The 18,577-nt window shown below is 40.9% G+C and overlaps 1 protein-coding gene across 3 annotated transcripts; it reads left to right on the top strand.

Moving 5' to 3' along the window:
* Positions 1-62: 62 nt before the first annotated feature.
* Positions 63-16,432, top strand: LOC125543212 (probable pre-mRNA-splicing factor ATP-dependent RNA helicase DEAH9). Of its 3 annotated transcripts, XR_007298342.1 has the most exons (26): positions 63-250; positions 367-511; positions 2,000-2,074; positions 2,157-2,186; positions 2,840-2,929; positions 3,054-3,133; positions 3,349-3,418; positions 3,518-3,603; positions 4,129-4,198; positions 4,281-4,376; positions 5,235-5,340; positions 5,474-5,520; positions 5,606-5,689; positions 5,753-5,806; positions 6,558-6,658; positions 6,963-7,053; positions 8,358-8,522; positions 11,820-11,909; positions 11,991-12,062; positions 13,428-13,526; positions 13,651-13,737; positions 14,886-14,939; positions 15,186-15,265; positions 15,390-15,547; positions 15,627-15,826; positions 15,925-16,432. XR_007298342.1 is itself a non-coding variant. In XM_048706481.1 (25 exons), exons 1-24 carry the CDS (start codon positions 135-137, stop codon positions 15,535-15,537), a joined length of 2,136 nt encoding a protein of 711 aa, XP_048562438.1. In that variant the 5' UTR covers positions 63-134; the 3' UTR covers positions 15,538-15,547; positions 15,627-16,432. The 3 variants fall into 3 exon arrangements, 1 of the variants encoding a protein (XP_048562438.1); XR_007298343.1 differs by lacking the exon at positions 2,157-2,186; XM_048706481.1 differs by having other exon boundaries at positions 15,627-16,432.
* The last annotated feature ends 2,145 nt before the right edge of the window (positions 16,433-18,577 follow it).

The raw sequence follows: 18,577 nt of genomic DNA, 5'->3' as shown, positions 1-18,577 counted from the left end.
AAATTGTCCAGCAATGGACCTGTAGCCCATCAGCGACGGCCTCTAAAGCCCACTAGAACAACCACCAGTCCCGCTTCCTCTCCAACCCCCCCACCACCACCCCCGCCATTGCCGAGCCACCCGAACCGGCGGCCATGTCGAGGTTCTGGAGACCGGGGGCGGAGAAGCCGAGCGCATCGCTCGTCGACGACGAGGAGGGCGGCGTCCTCTTCCTCCCCACCAACACCAACGCTTCCTCCTCCTCCTCCGGGTGCGCTCACTCAAACCCTAAACCCTCTGCCTCCTTCCCTTCTCCTCTGCGCTCCCCTACCTGAGGTTCCTAAACTTGTGTCGGGGTGCTGCTGCCTCTGTTTTTCTTGGTGGTAGGTTTGGGTACGCGTCCTTGGAGAGGCTGAGGCAGCGGCTGCCGGTGTACAAGTACCGCAAGGCCATCCTATACCTGGTGGAGCGGCATGCCACGACCATCATCGTCGGCGAGACGGGTAGCGGCAAGTCCACGCAGATCCCTCAGGTACGTTCCTCCAGGCGATTTTCTCGTACAGCCAGTGCGGGTTCCTAGATCATTTGAGGATTTGTTTCTGTGCTGCGCTCTGTCGGGGGCATTCGGCCGAACAACTGGTGTGCGTATACGCGCGAAGTGCTCAACCGACAGTGTGCATCATTGGTGTCGTATTTGGTGGTTGTTCTGTTTGGATTCCAACAAGCACCGCACGTTTACTATGTTCTATGCTCTGGATTATTGACTGGGCGAGATCGCGGGCTTTGGCTTAAATTTGTAGTAGTGATGGTTCCTCCTTTCTGCATTTGATTGAGGCCTCTAGTTGGTATGTACTATCGTTTGACCATATCGTGTGCCCACATCCTAGCATTATAATCAACATAAAGACTAATTCTCGCAGTAGGAGTAAGCATGAACGATGGCTTAGGGATGACACCTACGGCCATTATCAGAGAAGAGGGGCGAGGGGACAGAATAAAAATAACGAGAGGTGAAACTCTGTTTACAACTTCACCAAATATTTTTTCTGCATTTCTAGATCACCAACGTGCCTGCATACCTATCACCAACGTGCCTGCATACCTAACCTATCAGCAGTCTATCTCTTACATGAAGTTTACACTTATCTCCTGTTCATATTTTGGCCTCCAATAACTTGGCATTATTTTTTACGCCCATAACTTGTACAATAATTGGCTCCTCATTTGAAGTATTACTCTCCAGCTAAAGTTCTGTTTCTTCTCAAGCTACCATCTGGCAAATAATTTATATGGCTGCTGGGTTGGCATGTTTATGGCCTATCTGGCAACTGTCATGGTAATATGTGTTCAGTTATATGGGTTCAGTTACAATACAATGCAAACGCAACGATGGGCACAATCATGCAGAAATTTTTTCTAGCGCTAAAATTAACACAAGAAAATATTGAAAAAGTTATCCAGAGTCTTGGCCTCTTTGGGTGCTGTACTGATGTAGCACCTGGCAACTTTTCATGACTTAAATCTTTCAAGAGGAAGAAAGAGATTTCCACTGAAAGTAGTAACACACGCCTCCTACCTCATCATAATTTGTATCGTAGCAAACATTCAATTTGGCTTGAAAGGTTCTATAAAGGTAGGCTGAACTGAGACCTATCTTTGTAATTTATTCTGCATATTATTTGACATTGAAATTTGACTCCATGCTGAAACCAAAGTAGCTTGCTTAGTTGCACATATATTTCAATTGACTCCGGATCTGCTCCAGTTTTTGAATTTCAACATACATACTTGAAGGTTGAACGGAAAGTTTAGTTTGGTTGGTGAAAATGCCAATTTTGTATTATTTGAAAGTAATGCAAGCCACACACGTCAAACCCTTCTGCCTATTGCCTATCTCATCATCTGTAACTCTTATGCCTATTACCCATCTCATCATCTGTAACTCTTATGCCTATTGCCTATCTCATTATCTTACTTTCATATGATATTTCATTTCTAATTTCATTGTATTTTGAACCAGTATCTTAAGGAGGCTGGTTGGGCCGAGGGTGGTCGACTTATAGGTTGCACCCAGCCAAGACGATTGGCTGTGCAGGTATCAAATGTTTAAATGTTCATCAAACTGTGTATCCTTCTCTAGATGCCATGTAATACTAGGTTTCTCTTTTTACCTTCAGATGAGAGCATGCACCAGATTATTCTTTTGGGTACGTCCCTAGCAACTAGCATGGCGAGTAAGGCTCTTAGCTAATTATCTAGAGCAAGTTTCTGTATTACTTATGGATATTCTCCTACCACATTCTACATCTCATTATATATAGCTCCAAGTCCATGCTAAATAATCAAACCCTAGCAACATGAATCTAAGAAAAAGAAATTATTAGAGATAGATAACTCCTAAAAGATAAGCTTGGAGGACTTTCTCAGGCCTCACTGCCTCAGCCATGGAGGTTTATCCAGCTTCCCCTTTGTGACCTAGCCGTTTGTGACAGGGACACAGGGTTGCCATGTGGTAGTGGCCATAGTGCCCAAAAGTGTGTCTGTAACAGGAGACTGCATCCTGCAAAATTATGTATCTTAACATTGGACAGATGGTTGACAATCCAACATTGAAATGCATTTTGCTGAAAACTTTATTCATGTGGTCCGGCAGTGATTTCTGACATCCTATACGGAGCAGTCAGCTGATAGAACCATATCTGTACTGCTTAGAAGATGGTAGCTGAACATTTTTTTACTGCATTGGTATTACTAATTTTCATATGTTTCAAGTTTTTTTTTCTGTTCTTAGACTACATTTGTAGATGTCTATCCTTTTGTGATCACTTACCTTTTCAACCCATCTTAATAATTTGAACAGACGGTTGCATCAAGAGTAGCCGAAGAAGTTGGTGTGAAACTTGGAGAAGAAGTAGGATATACTATAAGATTTGAGGATGAAACAAACCCCGTATGATACAAGTTTTTCTCCTTGCACTGATTTTCTTTGTCTGAATTCTACAGCATGAAACACATTTTCGGTCTAATGGGTTTCATGCCCTATGTATTCTGCTTATGCCTACATCGTTTGACAGGGCATGACCATGATCAAATTTCTCACAGATGGAGTACTGATTAGAGAAATGATGGAAGATCCTCTTTTAAGCAAATATAGGTGCCATGTTATGACCCTCAACATTAGTATGACCTTAAGCTTGCAATCCAAATTGTCGCACATCATGTTTAATAAAATTTATGTCGATATAGTGATTAGACATTTGTGGTGAATTGGTGATAATTGTAGTGGAGTAAAAACACCTTTTTCAGTCGGATGGTTCCATACTAGTTTACATTATTCACATACCAATCCATGATTTTCTGTTTTATTAGTGTCATTATGATAGATGAAGCTCATGAAAGATCCATTTCAACCGACATATTGCTGGGACTCTTGAAAAAGGTTCGCAATTTTGAGTCCGCAAGTCTGGTTTCTCTTGGAGTCATCTGTGAATAATGTTTAGTTTCCCTCTTTGCATGTTTCCTTACATCAATTGACCAGATTCAACGCCGCCGGCCGGAGTTGCGCCTAATCATTTCCTCTGCAACAATTGAAGCAAGATCAATGTCAACCTTTTTCAGCAATAGGTCGGTCCCTGTCTCCTTTCATTTTTGTAATTCATTGCCATGTAACTTCCACAAGAAAAAGAAGTGCAGTGCGACTACCAGGAATCCTCAAGAAAGTGATGTAGTCAGAAAGATGGTCTATGTAAAGAAGCACAATTGGCTTTCAACTATAGTAACCTATAAGACATCTTCTTCAGCCAGTAAAGAAGAACAATTGCTTTTCAACTATAGTAAAATCTATGACATCTTCTTCAGCCACCAACCATGGTAGCAAATTATTTCCAATTCTTGGTAACATTATGGTTTACATTGTTCACGAAGTCGCTACGTGGTACTCCCTCCTTCCCAACATGTAAGGCATAAGTTTTGTCCTAATTCAAACTTGTTAAGCTCGACTGGGTTTATAGAATAATAGAATAATATATAACATCTATAATACCAAATTGTGAAGACACAATTGTTAAACTCTATATGCACACCAATTTGCGCTAGCAACTTAGTTAGGGTCTGATCTTTGAATCTTCTTTTATCTTCGTTCATGCACAGGTGGAAGAATTCATTGCTCAAGCCTGCTGATGGTTTGCCGAATCCAGAACCTGCTATACTTTCTGTTGAAGTACGTTTTCCTTGTGGCTGAAGTATATAGATGAAGGGCTGTCCTCCTTATTGATGAGAGTAAATTGGTTATACTTCTACAGGGTAGAGGATATACAGTAGAAACTCATTATCTGGAAGAACCTGTCTCAGACTACTTACAGGCTGCTGTGAATACCGTTCTTATTATTCACGAAAAGGTTAGTTGTTTTGTGCTGTGTGTCAAACAATAGATTCCATGTAGGTTATTATGCTTATTAGAATGCATTTGATCATTTGGGAACTTTTGGTTTCCTTATATCCGGGATTACACTTGATTTTTCTGGTCGATTGATTCGTTGCATCACGTGACTTGACAGTTATTATTTATTTCTCATATGCTATGCTTCTTAATGAAACAAATAGCAAGTGTATTAAGATTTTAGATGCTCCACTGCAGCTAATTTAAGCTTTACTACCGCTGACTTATGAGTGGATACCAATTGTTCAGTATTCTGTGAGTTTAGCAGAAGTTTATGGGAAGTTGCATGCTCAATATTGTAAGCGTTGAAGCTCAAATAGTACGTATCAGCTGCAATCAAGTTGCATTTCTGCCCGCAAAAATTGGAATAATACAATGTAAGCATCACAACTAAAATGATTGTTGTTCAAAGGAGATATACCCACATAATTCATTAACACAGTTATGGGGAACCAATTTAACTAAACATAACTTATCTCTTGTACATAAGAGAGATTTGTAGGCATACTTACCTTACGCAGTAAGCATCTCGTCTGCATCACATTAGTTTATAATTTCAGACAAATTTGTTAATGGAAGCAAACCTGATATGATCAATGTCCATCAGATAAACAGACATATTTTTTCTGTTCTTTTGATAATGTTGTAGACTTGTAGTCTTTGAGGTGAATTTGGAGCCATCATCATTCATCTTTGTAGTATAATAGTAGTGTCTATTTCTATGTTTTATTTCCATTTTGAAGGTAAAAAAACCCCTTCGAATCATCCAATATTGGATAGCTTTCTTTTATCTCCACTCATTAACCAATTTCTGCAGGAACCACCAGGGGATATTTTGGTGTTTCTAACTGGCCAGGATGACATAGATGCTGCTCTTAAGTTGCTAAATGATGAAATTCAACATCTGGGAAAACACTATTTTGGTAACTCTATTTTCCAAATATTAACAATGAAATAGGTCGTTCTTGAAATGGATGTCTGGTCCTTGCCACTTTTATATCATTTTGCGGTGGTAAATTATGTTTTCTAATGCATTCAGATTGCTTTGATTCTCAGATTTGGTGATTTTGCCCTTGTACTCCGGCCTTCCGCGGGGAGACCAAGTAAGTGGTCCCCCTCAGTAGTGCTATAAGAAAAATATAGTTGGCACTCCATGTTGACGCTATTTAGTATTCCTTGGTTTTCTAGGATCTCATTTTTGCTCCTACTTCGAAAGGGAAAAGAAAAGTTGTGATATCAACAAACATTGCCGAGACATCATTGACTCTGGAGGTACCGCATGTCTTTTCTAGCAAATACGATGTTGACAGTCACTGATTTCTCTAAACTGTGCAGGGTGTGGTGTACGTTGTTGATAGTGGATTTTCCAAGCAGAAGTGCTATAACCCGGTACATTCTATTGTTCCATTGCAGTACTTCAATCTGGCTGACCTGGATATAGCTTTGCTTTTATTTCTTCTTCATAGTGTTTCTTTGTGAACCCTGAAACTTGAATGCCAACAGCTGCAATGATATTTGAATAGTTCCTTGTACATCCATCAGAAATCCTTGATTTGGCAATCCAGTACAAACCTATATCTGTAAAATAAATCTAGACGAGTTAATTCAGGATCCATCTCTTTGTTTACTCAATGTTCAGGATATCGGTAACTGGCACCATATCGGTAGGGTGCTGAGTAGGGATAAATAGGCGAATTTTCCAGTTAATCGGCCGATAAATCAGTTAACCGACTATTCGGTGTCCCACTGAGTAGCAATTAACTGACCGAGATGCCGATTAACTGGCCGATATTTGGAACAATATTTACTTATGGATCTGTTGAATAGTTTGTTGTATTTGTGACATACTCCCTCCGTCCCAAAATTCTTGTCTTAGATTAGTCTAGATACCGATGTATCTAATAATAAAACGTGACTTGATACATCCGTATTTAGACAAATCTAAGACAAGAATTTTGGGACGGAGGGAGTACTTCAGTGTTAACGCATCTGGCACTGTGGCATTTACCCCAAGTCTGCCACTCCCTATTAAGCTAGAGGGTGGTTAAATCTGAGATCAAATTTTTTGGTGTAGTTCTTTTGCCATGTTTAGTCTTATTTGTTGTAGCTTAATTGCTTAACTCTATATCTTGTTGTGCAGATTTCTGACCTTGAGAGTCTGGTTGTCGCACCAATATCGAAAGCTTCTGCAAGGCAACGAGCAGGCAGAGCTGGAAGGGTGCGACCTGGGAAATGCTTTAGGTATGTTGAGCAGTTTCTTATTGAAGTGTTGGGATTGTTAATTTATGTCTCCTCTTTTATCAGTCCTTGATTTATTATGCTGATCTATTTTCACAATTCCTAGTTCTCGACTCAAATAGTTTCTTTGCTGAATGCTTTTTTATTTAGTGCCATGTTTCTTTTTAACACACTTAGTTTTGAATATTTTGAAAGTCAAACATTCATGTATTATAAATTCCGTAGATCCAGTATTCTGCAGACTGTAATATTATTCATCGTAGTATTTTACCACTTTTTGCATCTTATAAGCTAATATCTCCTGCAGGCTTTACACAGAGGAATATTACCTAAATGAAATGCAGTCAGATGGCATTCCAGAAATGCAAAGGTCTAACCTTGTTTCCTGCATAATACAGGTATCTTGGCCCATCTATTTCGTGATTGTCTTAGTTACATTGTAAATAAATAAGTAGATATCATATACTTACCATAGCTTGCAGTTATTAACATATTATTATTTCTTAGTATGCCGTGTTTCCAACAGAATGATTTTTGCTGAATGTTATAATCATTGATTCACCCTACCTTTTGGTGCTTATGGCGTACAAGGGAACTTATGCCAGTTTGTGGAGTGAGGCGTTTTGGAGCCTGAGCTCCAGCGAGCCTTTTTTCTTGAAAAACTTGAAATTCATATTTAGAAGTGTCAAAAGATTCTGAAAACCATTTCCATATGTATATATAGATATATTCTACATATGTGTAAAATTCCATTAGAAAATACTTTACCATGTGAGCTACACAAAAAAGACAAATTCGTGGATTTATAGTAACAACTAACAAACAATGTGTGTACTGTTTGCTATTTTCAAATCCATGTATATGTTGTTCTTGTGTACACATGCATAAAAATACGTATTAAATGAAAAATTATAGGTACATAGATCATATCTATATGTACATGTCAAATTATTTTACACTTGGATATCTTTTCCAAATTTGAAAAAAAGGCTCACTAGAGCCTGGAATCGAAAATCATTTTTCGCAGTTTGTGGCCTTATATGCAGATCAACTATCTTATATCAGAAGACACATATGCATGACATATTGTTTTATGCCTAGTAATATAAATTGTTTTTACTTTGTATCGAAATTTAGATATGCCAATTGGCAGTTTACAAAGCAAGGTAACAGTCATTGTGAAGACTTAATTGTTACTACTAGAGAATTAGCACATTGATGACTCTAAAACAATATTACTAAACTTATTAATATAGTATATTAGTATCTCCCATGTTCATCAGCACATTAACCAGCTAGACTGTTAGAGCTTGTCTTCACATCTCTAAATCAATGGTGATTAAAATCGTGCATAGATATATATTATGCATTTATTGTTAACTTTGACAATTCTCGGGCGCTTAACTTTAAATAATGTGTCAGTTTCCTGCATCATGCATACTAGTTTGACAATGCAGCATGATTCACTTATGCACTTGATTTGCTGAGTCATGAAACCTGGAAAATGCCCCAGCTGCCCACAAAAATGTAATTCATAGGTGATACTCTCTACATTTCTTTGAAAAGTATGCACCAAAACATGTCCTCTGAACTGAATATGATTGATCTAATTCCCTGACATATATGATGTGAAGTTTTCTTGAGATTTTTGCACATTATGAGTATTACATAACACATCGTATATTATATTCTGTGATGACAGTTGAAAGCGCTAGGCATAGACAACATCTTGGGGTTTGATTGGCCAGCTTCTCCATCACCAGAGGCAATGATTCGAGCTCTCGAAATTCTATTTTCACTAGGAATCCTTGATGAAGATGCCAAACTAACAGTTCCCATTGGTTTCCAAGTTGCTGAGATGCCTCTGGTATGTGTATCTTATACTCCTTTTTTCTTTCTGATAGTGTGCCTATTCTTGTTTCTTCAAGAACATTTTACAGTTGGCTACTTGAACTAGTACCAGAGGCACATCTTGCTATAGTACTGACTAATGAGGCAGTCCTGTCATGAGAGCCGAGTTAAATCAATTTGTCCCTGAGTTTGGGACGTGTGAGTTAGGAAATTTCGCTCGCCAGCCCCAGTATTTTAGCAGTTTATCTATATATCAGAATTTAATGTCATACTTCTGGCAAAGAATTGCACAAGCATAAAAATCTTGCGTGAAAAGTTCAAATTCTGACTAGTGTAATGCTAGTTCCCACCGAGGAAATTTGTTACAACCCATTTGACGGTAACTGAGTGGCTAAGGAATTTGGACTTGTGGTTTATGAAAGTCATGTAGCAAGTATCTCAGTCTACCATAGCATGATAAAGTAATCGCGGTTGAATGAATTATTTAGGCCATATAGCTCAAATTTAAATAGGACTAACATAATTAATGTCAGTGTGACCTGAGTGAAACAATAATTCCAATATGAAAAAAGATATGCATGATATATATGTACGCACACACACAAGAATATCACTGATATATTTTTGCCTTGCCGTCTGCTAGGTTCAAATAGTAATTTAAGTATCTTTACTATTAAAGAGGAGTTGGTGATTGTTCATCCACACCTTCGTCCCTCCTCACAAATGAGACATTGGGCTTTCAACAATCCCATGTTTTTTCCGCCCCACATGGTGCAACATCCCATGCTATTTTTCAAATCCCTCGTTACGCCTGGTGGTAATCAACAGTGATCTTTCCTTGCTGCGCACTTTGTCCTCACTCGTGCGCACCCGGGAACAACTTCCCGGTTGGTCACCCATCCTCAAATTACCCCAGGCCAAGCACGCTTAACCTAGAGGTTCTTTGGAGCTGACCTTCTGGAAAAGAAGGCACACCTTGTTGATATGAGTAGTCTAATCATTCCTATTAAGCCAGAGTGTCACACTCCCGGTACTTGATTTGAGGCCCATAGATTCATCGTATAAAAACAACTCCATGTTCATCTCAACGATAAAACAAACTTCAAAGCAGCTGAAGTCTTTCTGTCGTCCCTTGCTTCCCCATCATCCTCCAAGCAGCCCCACACCCATGATTCCATCTGACCATTTGCTCTGTCGCCGCATCCTTAAGGCAATCAATGCTGATACCGGTCACCTCTGTCCTTTTCAAGCCACCAGGTCCAAACCTCACCAGCCAGCGCCTCCTATCGACACTGCCAGTCAACCCAGCATCTGGCAAGCGGGTTTTCGATGCGATGCCAATGGAGTGGTTCCCATGTTTGTGTCAATTTATGGATCTAGGATCCGAGCTAACCTTCTTGCCCAAGATGTAGGAGACTGCCCTAGACGCAGGTTGCCCCATCATGACTACAGTCGCTCAGGCGAAGCGCTTCAGGGCCAGTTCTTTTCGGCTGCAGCTTCACCAGAGCTGCCCCACAGAAACAAAAAAAAGGGGCAGCCCGGTGCACGTAGCTCCCGCTTGCGCAGGGTCCGGACCACTTTGGGTCTATAGTACGCAGCCTTTCCCTACATTTCTGCAAGAGGCTGTTTCCAGGACTCGAACCCGTGACCTCATGGTCACAATGCAACAGCTTTACCGCTGCGCCAAGGCTGCCCCACAGAAACAGCGGTGGAAAGAAGTTCTAGAGAAACTGTAGTCCAGTTCTTTTCGGCTCCTATCCCCTTGGCTTAATTTCTGTATGATGTTTTAACTTGTATTACGTATTTTTTTTCTGATGTGTTTATCCTAGATGCGAGCAAGAGAACAATTTACGAACATCATAAAGTACTAGATGGGAGACCTTTTAAGAGCGTAGGTACCACTTTACACACATAAATATATAATGATATATAGCCAGCCAATTAGGAGATGTAACAAATCATAGGCCTCAAATCATCTTCTGGAACGGCACCCTTGGACTTCAGCCAGATGCGGAGGAGAAGCAGCATAAGCAGATGCGGAGGAGAAGCAGAGGTGAAGGAGAAAAAGGGCAGCCAATCAGCCAGGCACATATAGAAACAGAGCATCGGGAGGGGATGGAAGCGAGGGCGGGGAGAAGAAGATAGAGGAGGGAGGGGAGAGGGGCCAGATGGGGAGCAACTACCGGAGAGGAAGCTGGCGGATCTGGTCGCCGGCCGCTGCCTAGAGAGGAGGGCGCAGAGAAGTGAGACAAGGGGGAAAGAAGAGAAGATGGGATCCATACCTTGCCTCGCTGCTGGGAGAGGGATGCGCCAGATTGAGAGGAGCTGAGACTGGAGTGGAAGAAGCTGACGGCGCAGATCAAAGCTGTGGACGGAGGTTCTTCACTCTGCAGTAGCCCCTTGCAGTCGGAGAGCGCCCTGACGCCTTAGGGCCGCCATAAAAACAATGTAAACTAGATGATTCCTCGTGCTTTTCTGCGGGAACATGTGCATATAAATTGTTGTAAATAAAATTTTACTGCAGGAACATCCACAAATTGTTTTCAAAAAATTACCATGGAACTCAGTTGGCGACCCCAACAGGTAGATCTAGAAACCAATGCAATCTGCATCTAATCCATCATCGGAGTTGAGTTACAATTGAAGCTAACTCTCCTTCATTACCTAGATCTAACATAGAGTCCTGAAAACTGGACCAATTCAACCAAGCCATAAGTGATGCTCCAAGTAGTATATTGTGTTGCACCATAGGAGAAGGATGATAATCTACATCTACAGCAAACAAAAAGAGTAGAGGTCAGAGTTGAATAGAAGTCCTAGTTATAAGGTAAACCCATGAGCGCTTGCTGGCTTTCAACTATAGAGCCCAAAAAAGCTACTACTCCATAATCAGTGGTGTCAGGAAGTACAAAGAGCAGACCAAGTGACCATTGCAATTCTTGCTTATTATTACACTTTGACTCCATAATCAGACCACAGTAGGTGAATACGAATGGATTGCATTGACAAACTGATTGCTTGTTTGAGGAGTTTCTATGCTCTTATGATGCTTTAATTATCGACTTAACCATCAGGCATACAGTTTTACTCTGCTGACTGTGCTCAATGACTTTATGATAGCACATGAAATTATGCTGCTATGTTGACCATTTACTTAAGGGTCTTCATATCCTTCCATACTTGTGCAAGCCTACTCAATTATACATTTATACTTGTACTGTCTTTTATGTACATCTGGTTTACTTACATTTTGGTGAATAATGCCCTCTTCTAAGTCAAGAGGTTGTTAACAATACTGCTTGATTTTATGCAGGACCCCATGATCTCAAAAATGATCTTGTCAGCAAATGATTTTGGATGCTCTGATGAGATACTGACGATAGCAGCATTTCTATCTGTTCAGGTTAGGATTTTTCTCTGATATGCCTTCATTTTTGTGTTCTATTATAATCTTTGAATTGTTATGATGACCACCAATTTACAGTCTGTGTGGGTCTCTATGCGGGGAGTGAAGAAGGAATTTGATGAGGTCAAACTTCGATTTGCTGCTGCTGAGGTTTGCAGGATCACCTTGCTGCCTCGTATCTTTGGTTACACGGGAACCCTGATGTTACTTTGCTGTTTTTTTACTAATACTTGGCTATTAATATTTGAAAACTAGACCAACCGGGACTAGGCATTGTATTATTATTTTTAATTAAGGGGAGACAACCGTGAGGCACTCCCCTGCAGAGCACATGGCTCAAACGTGGGTGGTGGGCTGGGTGCGCAGCCTTGCACGCGCCTCTAGCAAACTGGTCGACGCCCAGTTCTCTACTCAACCGTTAATATTGACACTCATTTTGGTGCTTAGCGTGGCCAGCTGCAATGTGATAATACCACAGTAGAGGAACATCATGTTACTAAGTACTCCTATAAGGCCCTTCCCAGTGCTCCACCGTGGACAGGGGCTAAGCATGCCACATAAGCGAAAAAATGACATGGCACAACATTTAAGGAGGGGAGAGAGTACTTTGGTGACCCCAGGAAGAACCAATGCCAAGCGCGAGAACCTAGGCAAACCACTTAAATGAAACAATTTGACCAATGCATGAAAGACTTTAGGTGCTAACTCATTAAATAAAGTGTGCTTAGCAACAACAAGTTAAGCACCTATGCATTGGGGAGTTGAGTTGCTAAGGTATTTAATGCACTTAGCACCTCATCTAAGCACCTTTGCATTGGAAGAGGTCTAATCCTTGTTTTCATTTCAGTTAACTCATGATCAAGTTCCTAAAATAGACAAAGACTAAACAATTGCTCTCGTTTTCAGATTTCAGCGTAATCTTTAATGGTTATTCTGTTTAAACGCTCTCATCATTGATCATTATGGCTTACAAGCAGTAAGCTAGTACTGGTGATAGACTGACTAGTTCTAGAACAAATGATTTTGGGTTTGAACCAACCTTGCACAAGCTCCAAGGTGCAAAGAGAGCAAACTTATTTATTATCTTAGTTTCTATTGAACGACTTAGATGCACTCTATTCAAATAGTTGTCTGATAACTTAATGGTTGATCACATGGACAATTTTACCAACAATTTTGCACACAAGCTATTAGAGATGCTTTTAATATGCGTACTTCTGAGTTCTGGCAGTTTGCATATGCATGTGCAGAACACAGGGAAGGAGGCTCTTAAATAGGGGCGGTGCTGGCCGTATGCCTTTTCACGATACAAGTTCTAAATTTTGTTCCATAACACTAATCCTGAGTCATACAAGTTTGCTCTCTCCTTCGATGCCACATCATCACATATCCTATGTGGCAAATTTACCAACATATATCATTCAACTATTGGAGATGCCCTAATTATATTTGCTCTTGGTTGCCCTTTCATTTTTGCCAATGGTCTTGAGTCTTGTATTTTATGTTGTACTGCAGGGTGATCATGTAACATTCCTGAATATCTACAAAGGATTTCACCAGTCTGGAAAATCTAGTCAGTGGTGTTACAAGAACTTTTTGAATCACCAAGCACTGGTCTGTTTTTGTTGTATAAAGACATCATTCTTTTTAATTAAGAATATGCACATATCCAAAGCTATGTTATTTTTCTTTGTTGCACACATCCATTTTGAACAACATTTTGTGCTGTTTGCTGCAGAAGAAGGTCATTGAAATCAGGGCACAGCTTGTCAGGGTAATGAAGAGGTTTGGCATACAGCTGAAATCCTGCGACAGAGATATGCAGGTAGGATCTTTCCAGCTTTTTTTCTCGCACATTGAACATTTTGTAATTGTAGAAGCACACCTAGAAGGCTCAAAAACTTACAGGCCAAATGGAAAACAAAAAGCAAACAAAATTACCGAAACAAAAGCCTGGGCTATTAAAACAAAACCTACACGCGCTAAGCTACATAAACAAGAAGGCAAAAAGGAGCAACCGCGAAGCACTACGGCATGCCCATCACATCTGGAGGCCTATAATGCAGCGGTAGCCTCCTCAAGGACTTGGCACTGGCCAGCTTAACATGCACCATCCAGTATAACCCAAGCAATTCTTCTATTGAAATTGTGAAAGGCGAGACTTAAACCCAAGCCAAGATCTTCTGGCTCTGCTACATATTATTATGCACCAACTATTAGAACCAAAAGTCCTAACTGATGGAGAAGTTGTGCAATACTTCAGCACGAGCAAGATGTCATCCGCAAGTGCATGGGAGTTTGGATTTGCCCCATCGAAGACGCAACGACAGTTTCAGTTATTTTATCTATGATACTTATACCCAAGCTCTGTGTGTGTACCAGGGCTACTTCAAGTGTGCTACTTCAAGTGTTCTCTCTAATGCCATTCTGTAAAATAAAATCTTAAATAGTACTAACTCTTATCCCCATGATCCGTATATCCTTTTAAAAAAAGAAACATCACTTTGGCCGCTGGCTGTTAATTAAGTTGGTCATTTCAGTAATATCCATAACTGAATGAGAATGCATTTACTTTTCAGGCTGTGTTATTATTTGTATGCATTTTTGGAAATTAGATGCTATTATGAAATGGACTGACAATATCCAGCTTGATTCACATAGAACTCAATGACATTCCAATCCGGCATTGTTTCTCCTCATTTGAGGAGACTATTTATACAATGTACAAGACTGTTAGGTATCAACATTTACCACTCAGATAGTCTAACGACTGTTTTGTACCAATTGTTTGTACTAGCGGTTTTCAGTATCTTGCTCTTATAGAACTATTTTCCAACTCGTTCTACATACTGGTGAAAATGCTTAGAACTTCCTGCCTTAATCAATTCTTTACAAGCTGCTGTTATAATGTCCACAGGTGTTGAGCCTTTCATGCACTTATGCTAACTGCAGTGTTATCTCAATATTCTGCAGGCAGTTAGAAAGGCAATTATTGCTGGTTCGTTTGCTAATTCATGTCATCTGGAGGTATTTACTCACATATTACATTATTGAGCAGATTTCATGTTATCATATATCTCTAGGATGTAGCATGTAACCAGAGCTTTGTTTCATGTTATCATACATATCTAAATTTGTCTTTTCTTTTGTGGTTGATATGACGTGTCCTTGCACAATTTTCTTTAGTTTATCCTCAATAAGTGCAGCTATCAGCTGCATATGCAATTAGCATGTAAGTTGCCGCTGTCCCTACTGACTTTCTCTGCTACACAGGAATATGGCCAGAATGGAATGTATAAAACAATTAGGACGTCACAAGAAGTTTACATTCATCCATCTTCCGTACTCTTTAGGTAAGTTTAGCAATTTTTTACTATATTTGACGTTTATTTGGGTGTCTCTGTGGTATAGCTCCTTATGCACTTCTTTGGGAACAATGCTCCTTGTGCACTTCATGACATTGCCCTGACGTTTTAGGGTTAATCCAAAGTGGGTCGTCTACCAGTCTCTTGTTTCAACTGACAAGCACTATATGCGTAATGTCATTGCCATCGAACCATCATGGCTTACTGAAGCTGCACCGCATTTTTACCAGTTCCGAACACCCAATCCAGCTCCACATTAACTGAACTGCGGTAATTTCTTAATCAATTGTGTTTTCCGTTCATTTATCCATTGCAACATTGTTGTTAAGTCATGTTATATTGATTGCAGACGGTGCAATGTTGCATTTATGCTAAGAGTACTAAGGCATTTTGCCTTTTTCTCTCTTGGCTAGTGTACTGAGGTCAGCTGGGGTCTCCCCTTGTCCATCAGTCCATTTGGGCCAGTATACAGATCAATATGACTTGTTCTTATCAAATACTATTAACTATGAAGAAAAGCAGTTGGAGCACATTTGGTGGGCAAAGAAAGTAAGTTTTATTTGAATATTATCTTGTTTCTGCCCTTGGCAGCTGACATATATTTGATATAATAAGACTCCACTTTGATTTTATTTTATGTTTTGTAGGAATCTTCTTATATGTTGTATATAATTTAGACTTATGGTGCTATCCTGTTGCATTAACGACATGAGTGTATTTTCTGTCACTGTTATCTATCCTGAATTGCGCATATGTGGCATTGCCTTGCTGTCTTACAAGTAGGACGTTCATTGCCATATAGCTTGGCACAACCAGGCCAGGAAGCGGCCCTTCTGATGTACCAATGAACTCAGACGTTCCCACCAAATCAGAACATAGAGGCACTGAAAAACGAATGGACCTTGGATCTTGCTGTCTGTGCTGTAGCATCAAATGACCTAAACTATACAGGGTTGTAGCGTCAAAAACATAAACGCAGATGATAACTTTTGTCGTTTGAAGACTTGATGAGTAGTAGCTGAGTTGCATTCTGGAGTTTATTGAGAAGTTAATTAAACTACAACAGAGTTTTGATCTGAGCCGCTGGAAATGCTATTGTATTGCACATAGCTTCAGTTTTTCTTCATAGCAGTGGCAATGGTGTTACTTCTTTCAGTGTTTGTGTAGCCCCGGTGTGAATGCTGTCTTAAATACTTATGCACATGGATTCAGCTGTTTTGGGTCTTTTGGGACGTGCATTAGTTTAGTTAGCATTCCATCTATCATGGGGGCATACTTCCTCATAAAAAATGAACCAACGGGCTGGTAGCCACAAGGCCCATAAGTTTCAGGACTGAGCTCCGTGTTGGTACCCTGTGTTCGTCCAATACAGTGGCAACATATAATTTGGCCACTTGCAACTGCAATGGTCATAGCCGCTTCGGCCAATTCATGGTTACTGGCTTTTCTAACTGTTGAATGCTTAGGTGCAATTTGTTAGATACAACTATTACCATATACCCCTACTTTAGGGATTCTTGTTATGTTCCAAATTTCAGCTCGTCCATCTTGATCATAAACAACTGGATTCTTTAATCTTGATCATAAACAACTACTCCCTCTGTACCAAAATAGTTGTCGCTGGAGTAGCTGAAGTTCAGCTACTCCAGCGACAACTATTTCGGTACAGAGGGAGTAGATTCTTTATCACTGGGCCATAAGTAAAGCAACGAGCAAGTAAAGAAGCGAAGAAAAGAAGTTCCAAGGTGCTGGTCTTTCCCCAAGCTGTGGTTTGTTGCTTTCTGCTTCCACTTTTTTCTTTTGACAAGTCGAGTGTATCCGGCAGACAGTTTGAACTTTGAAGAGTACTCCTATATCTTCAACATGACGCAAAGAACAGTTAGATTGTGGTAGGCCCTAAAGTCTAAGGAGTCGCCAGTCAGCATCGTATCCAACGCAGTTAGTCCTCTGCTGATCTGAAGTCATGCCGAAAACGGAAAGGAGTGTAAAGGGTTGTGTCGAATCCGAGGCCATATATTGGTGTTCTATGTAGCCTCTTGGCCGGTTCTCCTTTGTGTCATGCGGCAAGTTTGTTGCGGATGCCAAATGCAACGATATCTTAACTTAAACCAGCGGCGTAAGCCTGTCCATCTAGAATAATGATGGTTCAGGTTAACTGGATAATAAAATAGGTCACACAGTGGATGAACCTATATCGTTTGGCGCGTTTTTGCGACTGCAATCTTGATGGAAGTGCTTTAGCCACGCCAGCTTGACAAGTGTCGCGGTTGCAGACAGATGGAGAGCCTCTTTCTTCAGCCGAAGGCAACCAACGCTTGGGATTTCATAGGTCCTCAAACCTACAGGAGTCAGCAGTCCGCATTGCATCTTGTGTTCTTATATTTTAGTTCAGATATCTGGTGTTCTTACAACTTGGGTTGGATCTCCCACTTTGTCCTGCCGGCAAGTCATCTTATTTTGTGGTGGTTATGTTTTGAACTCTACTTTGTTTCTTCTTGGATCCCAACGTACTATGAACTTTCTTTTCTCGCGGTGGAGACGTACTATGAGCTAGGAGAGTATCAAGCAATGCATATATAGCCGAAGCCCAAAGGAAACGACATCTTAAACTTCTGCCGACTCTTTGACAAGTTCAGCGCAGCTAGAGTACCCTACGTGGTAGTGTCGCAACGAAGCTGAGTTTTTTTTTCCGGGTGCAACGAAGCTGAGCTGTTGGCGACATTTTCAACTAGCTGACTAATTGCTTCACCACCGTCAGGGGTACACGATTATTTTTCTCTGCCGGTTGGCTAAATTTCAACACCATGAATCTGTCGAAAGCTGAGCTGTTGTCTACGTGTAGAGGATCAGCGCCCGGTCCGGTCAGGATTACATCTCCGTGCGAGCACGTACGGGCTTTGTTTGACGTTAACGCGTCGCCACGTTTCCCCTCGCCGTGTACATCCCGCGGGCGGTCCGCCGGCCAGGCGCCAGGGGACGCGGTGTTCGATTCGCGCGGCTGGCACGCGTCGAGGAAATGAGTTTGATCTATCCTTCCTGTCGATCGAAAGCGAGACGGGCGATTGAGAAGTAGTCCTTGCTGACAGACTACATATCTTTGGGTTGTTTTAAGGTGTCAGGGTGGAATGGTAGATCTTGCGTTCCTGCAGCAACGGGTGGTTGATAATCCATGGGAGGGAGCTCACTGTTTTATGTTCTTTTCAGATCGGGGTGATCGTGATCGTGATCGGCCACTTGCGCTGTCTCATTCGGAAGTTTGGGTGGTGTGGTACACTGGGAGATTTTTCTTTGGCAAATTTG

Source organism: Triticum urartu, chromosome 3 (assembly GCF_003073215.2).
Source record: "Triticum urartu cultivar G1812 chromosome 3, Tu2.1, whole genome shotgun sequence".
Lineage (NCBI taxonomy): Eukaryota > Viridiplantae > Streptophyta > Magnoliopsida > Poales > Poaceae > Triticum > Triticum urartu.
This window is presented reverse-complemented; position numbering and strand designations above follow the sequence as displayed.

Coding starts and splice junctions, on each gene's coding strand:
- LOC125543212 (XM_048706481.1), top strand. CDS start 135: ATGTCGAGGTTCTGGAGACCGGGGGCGGAGAAGCCGAGCGCATCGCTC. Junction 4,199..4,280: donor CTGCTATACTTTCTGTTGAA/GTACGTTTTCCT, acceptor ATACTTCTACAG/GGTAGAGGATATACAGTAGA. Junction 13,527..13,650: donor TTTTGAATCACCAAGCACTG/GTCTGTTTTTGT, acceptor TGTTTGCTGCAG/AAGAAGGTCATTGAAATCAG.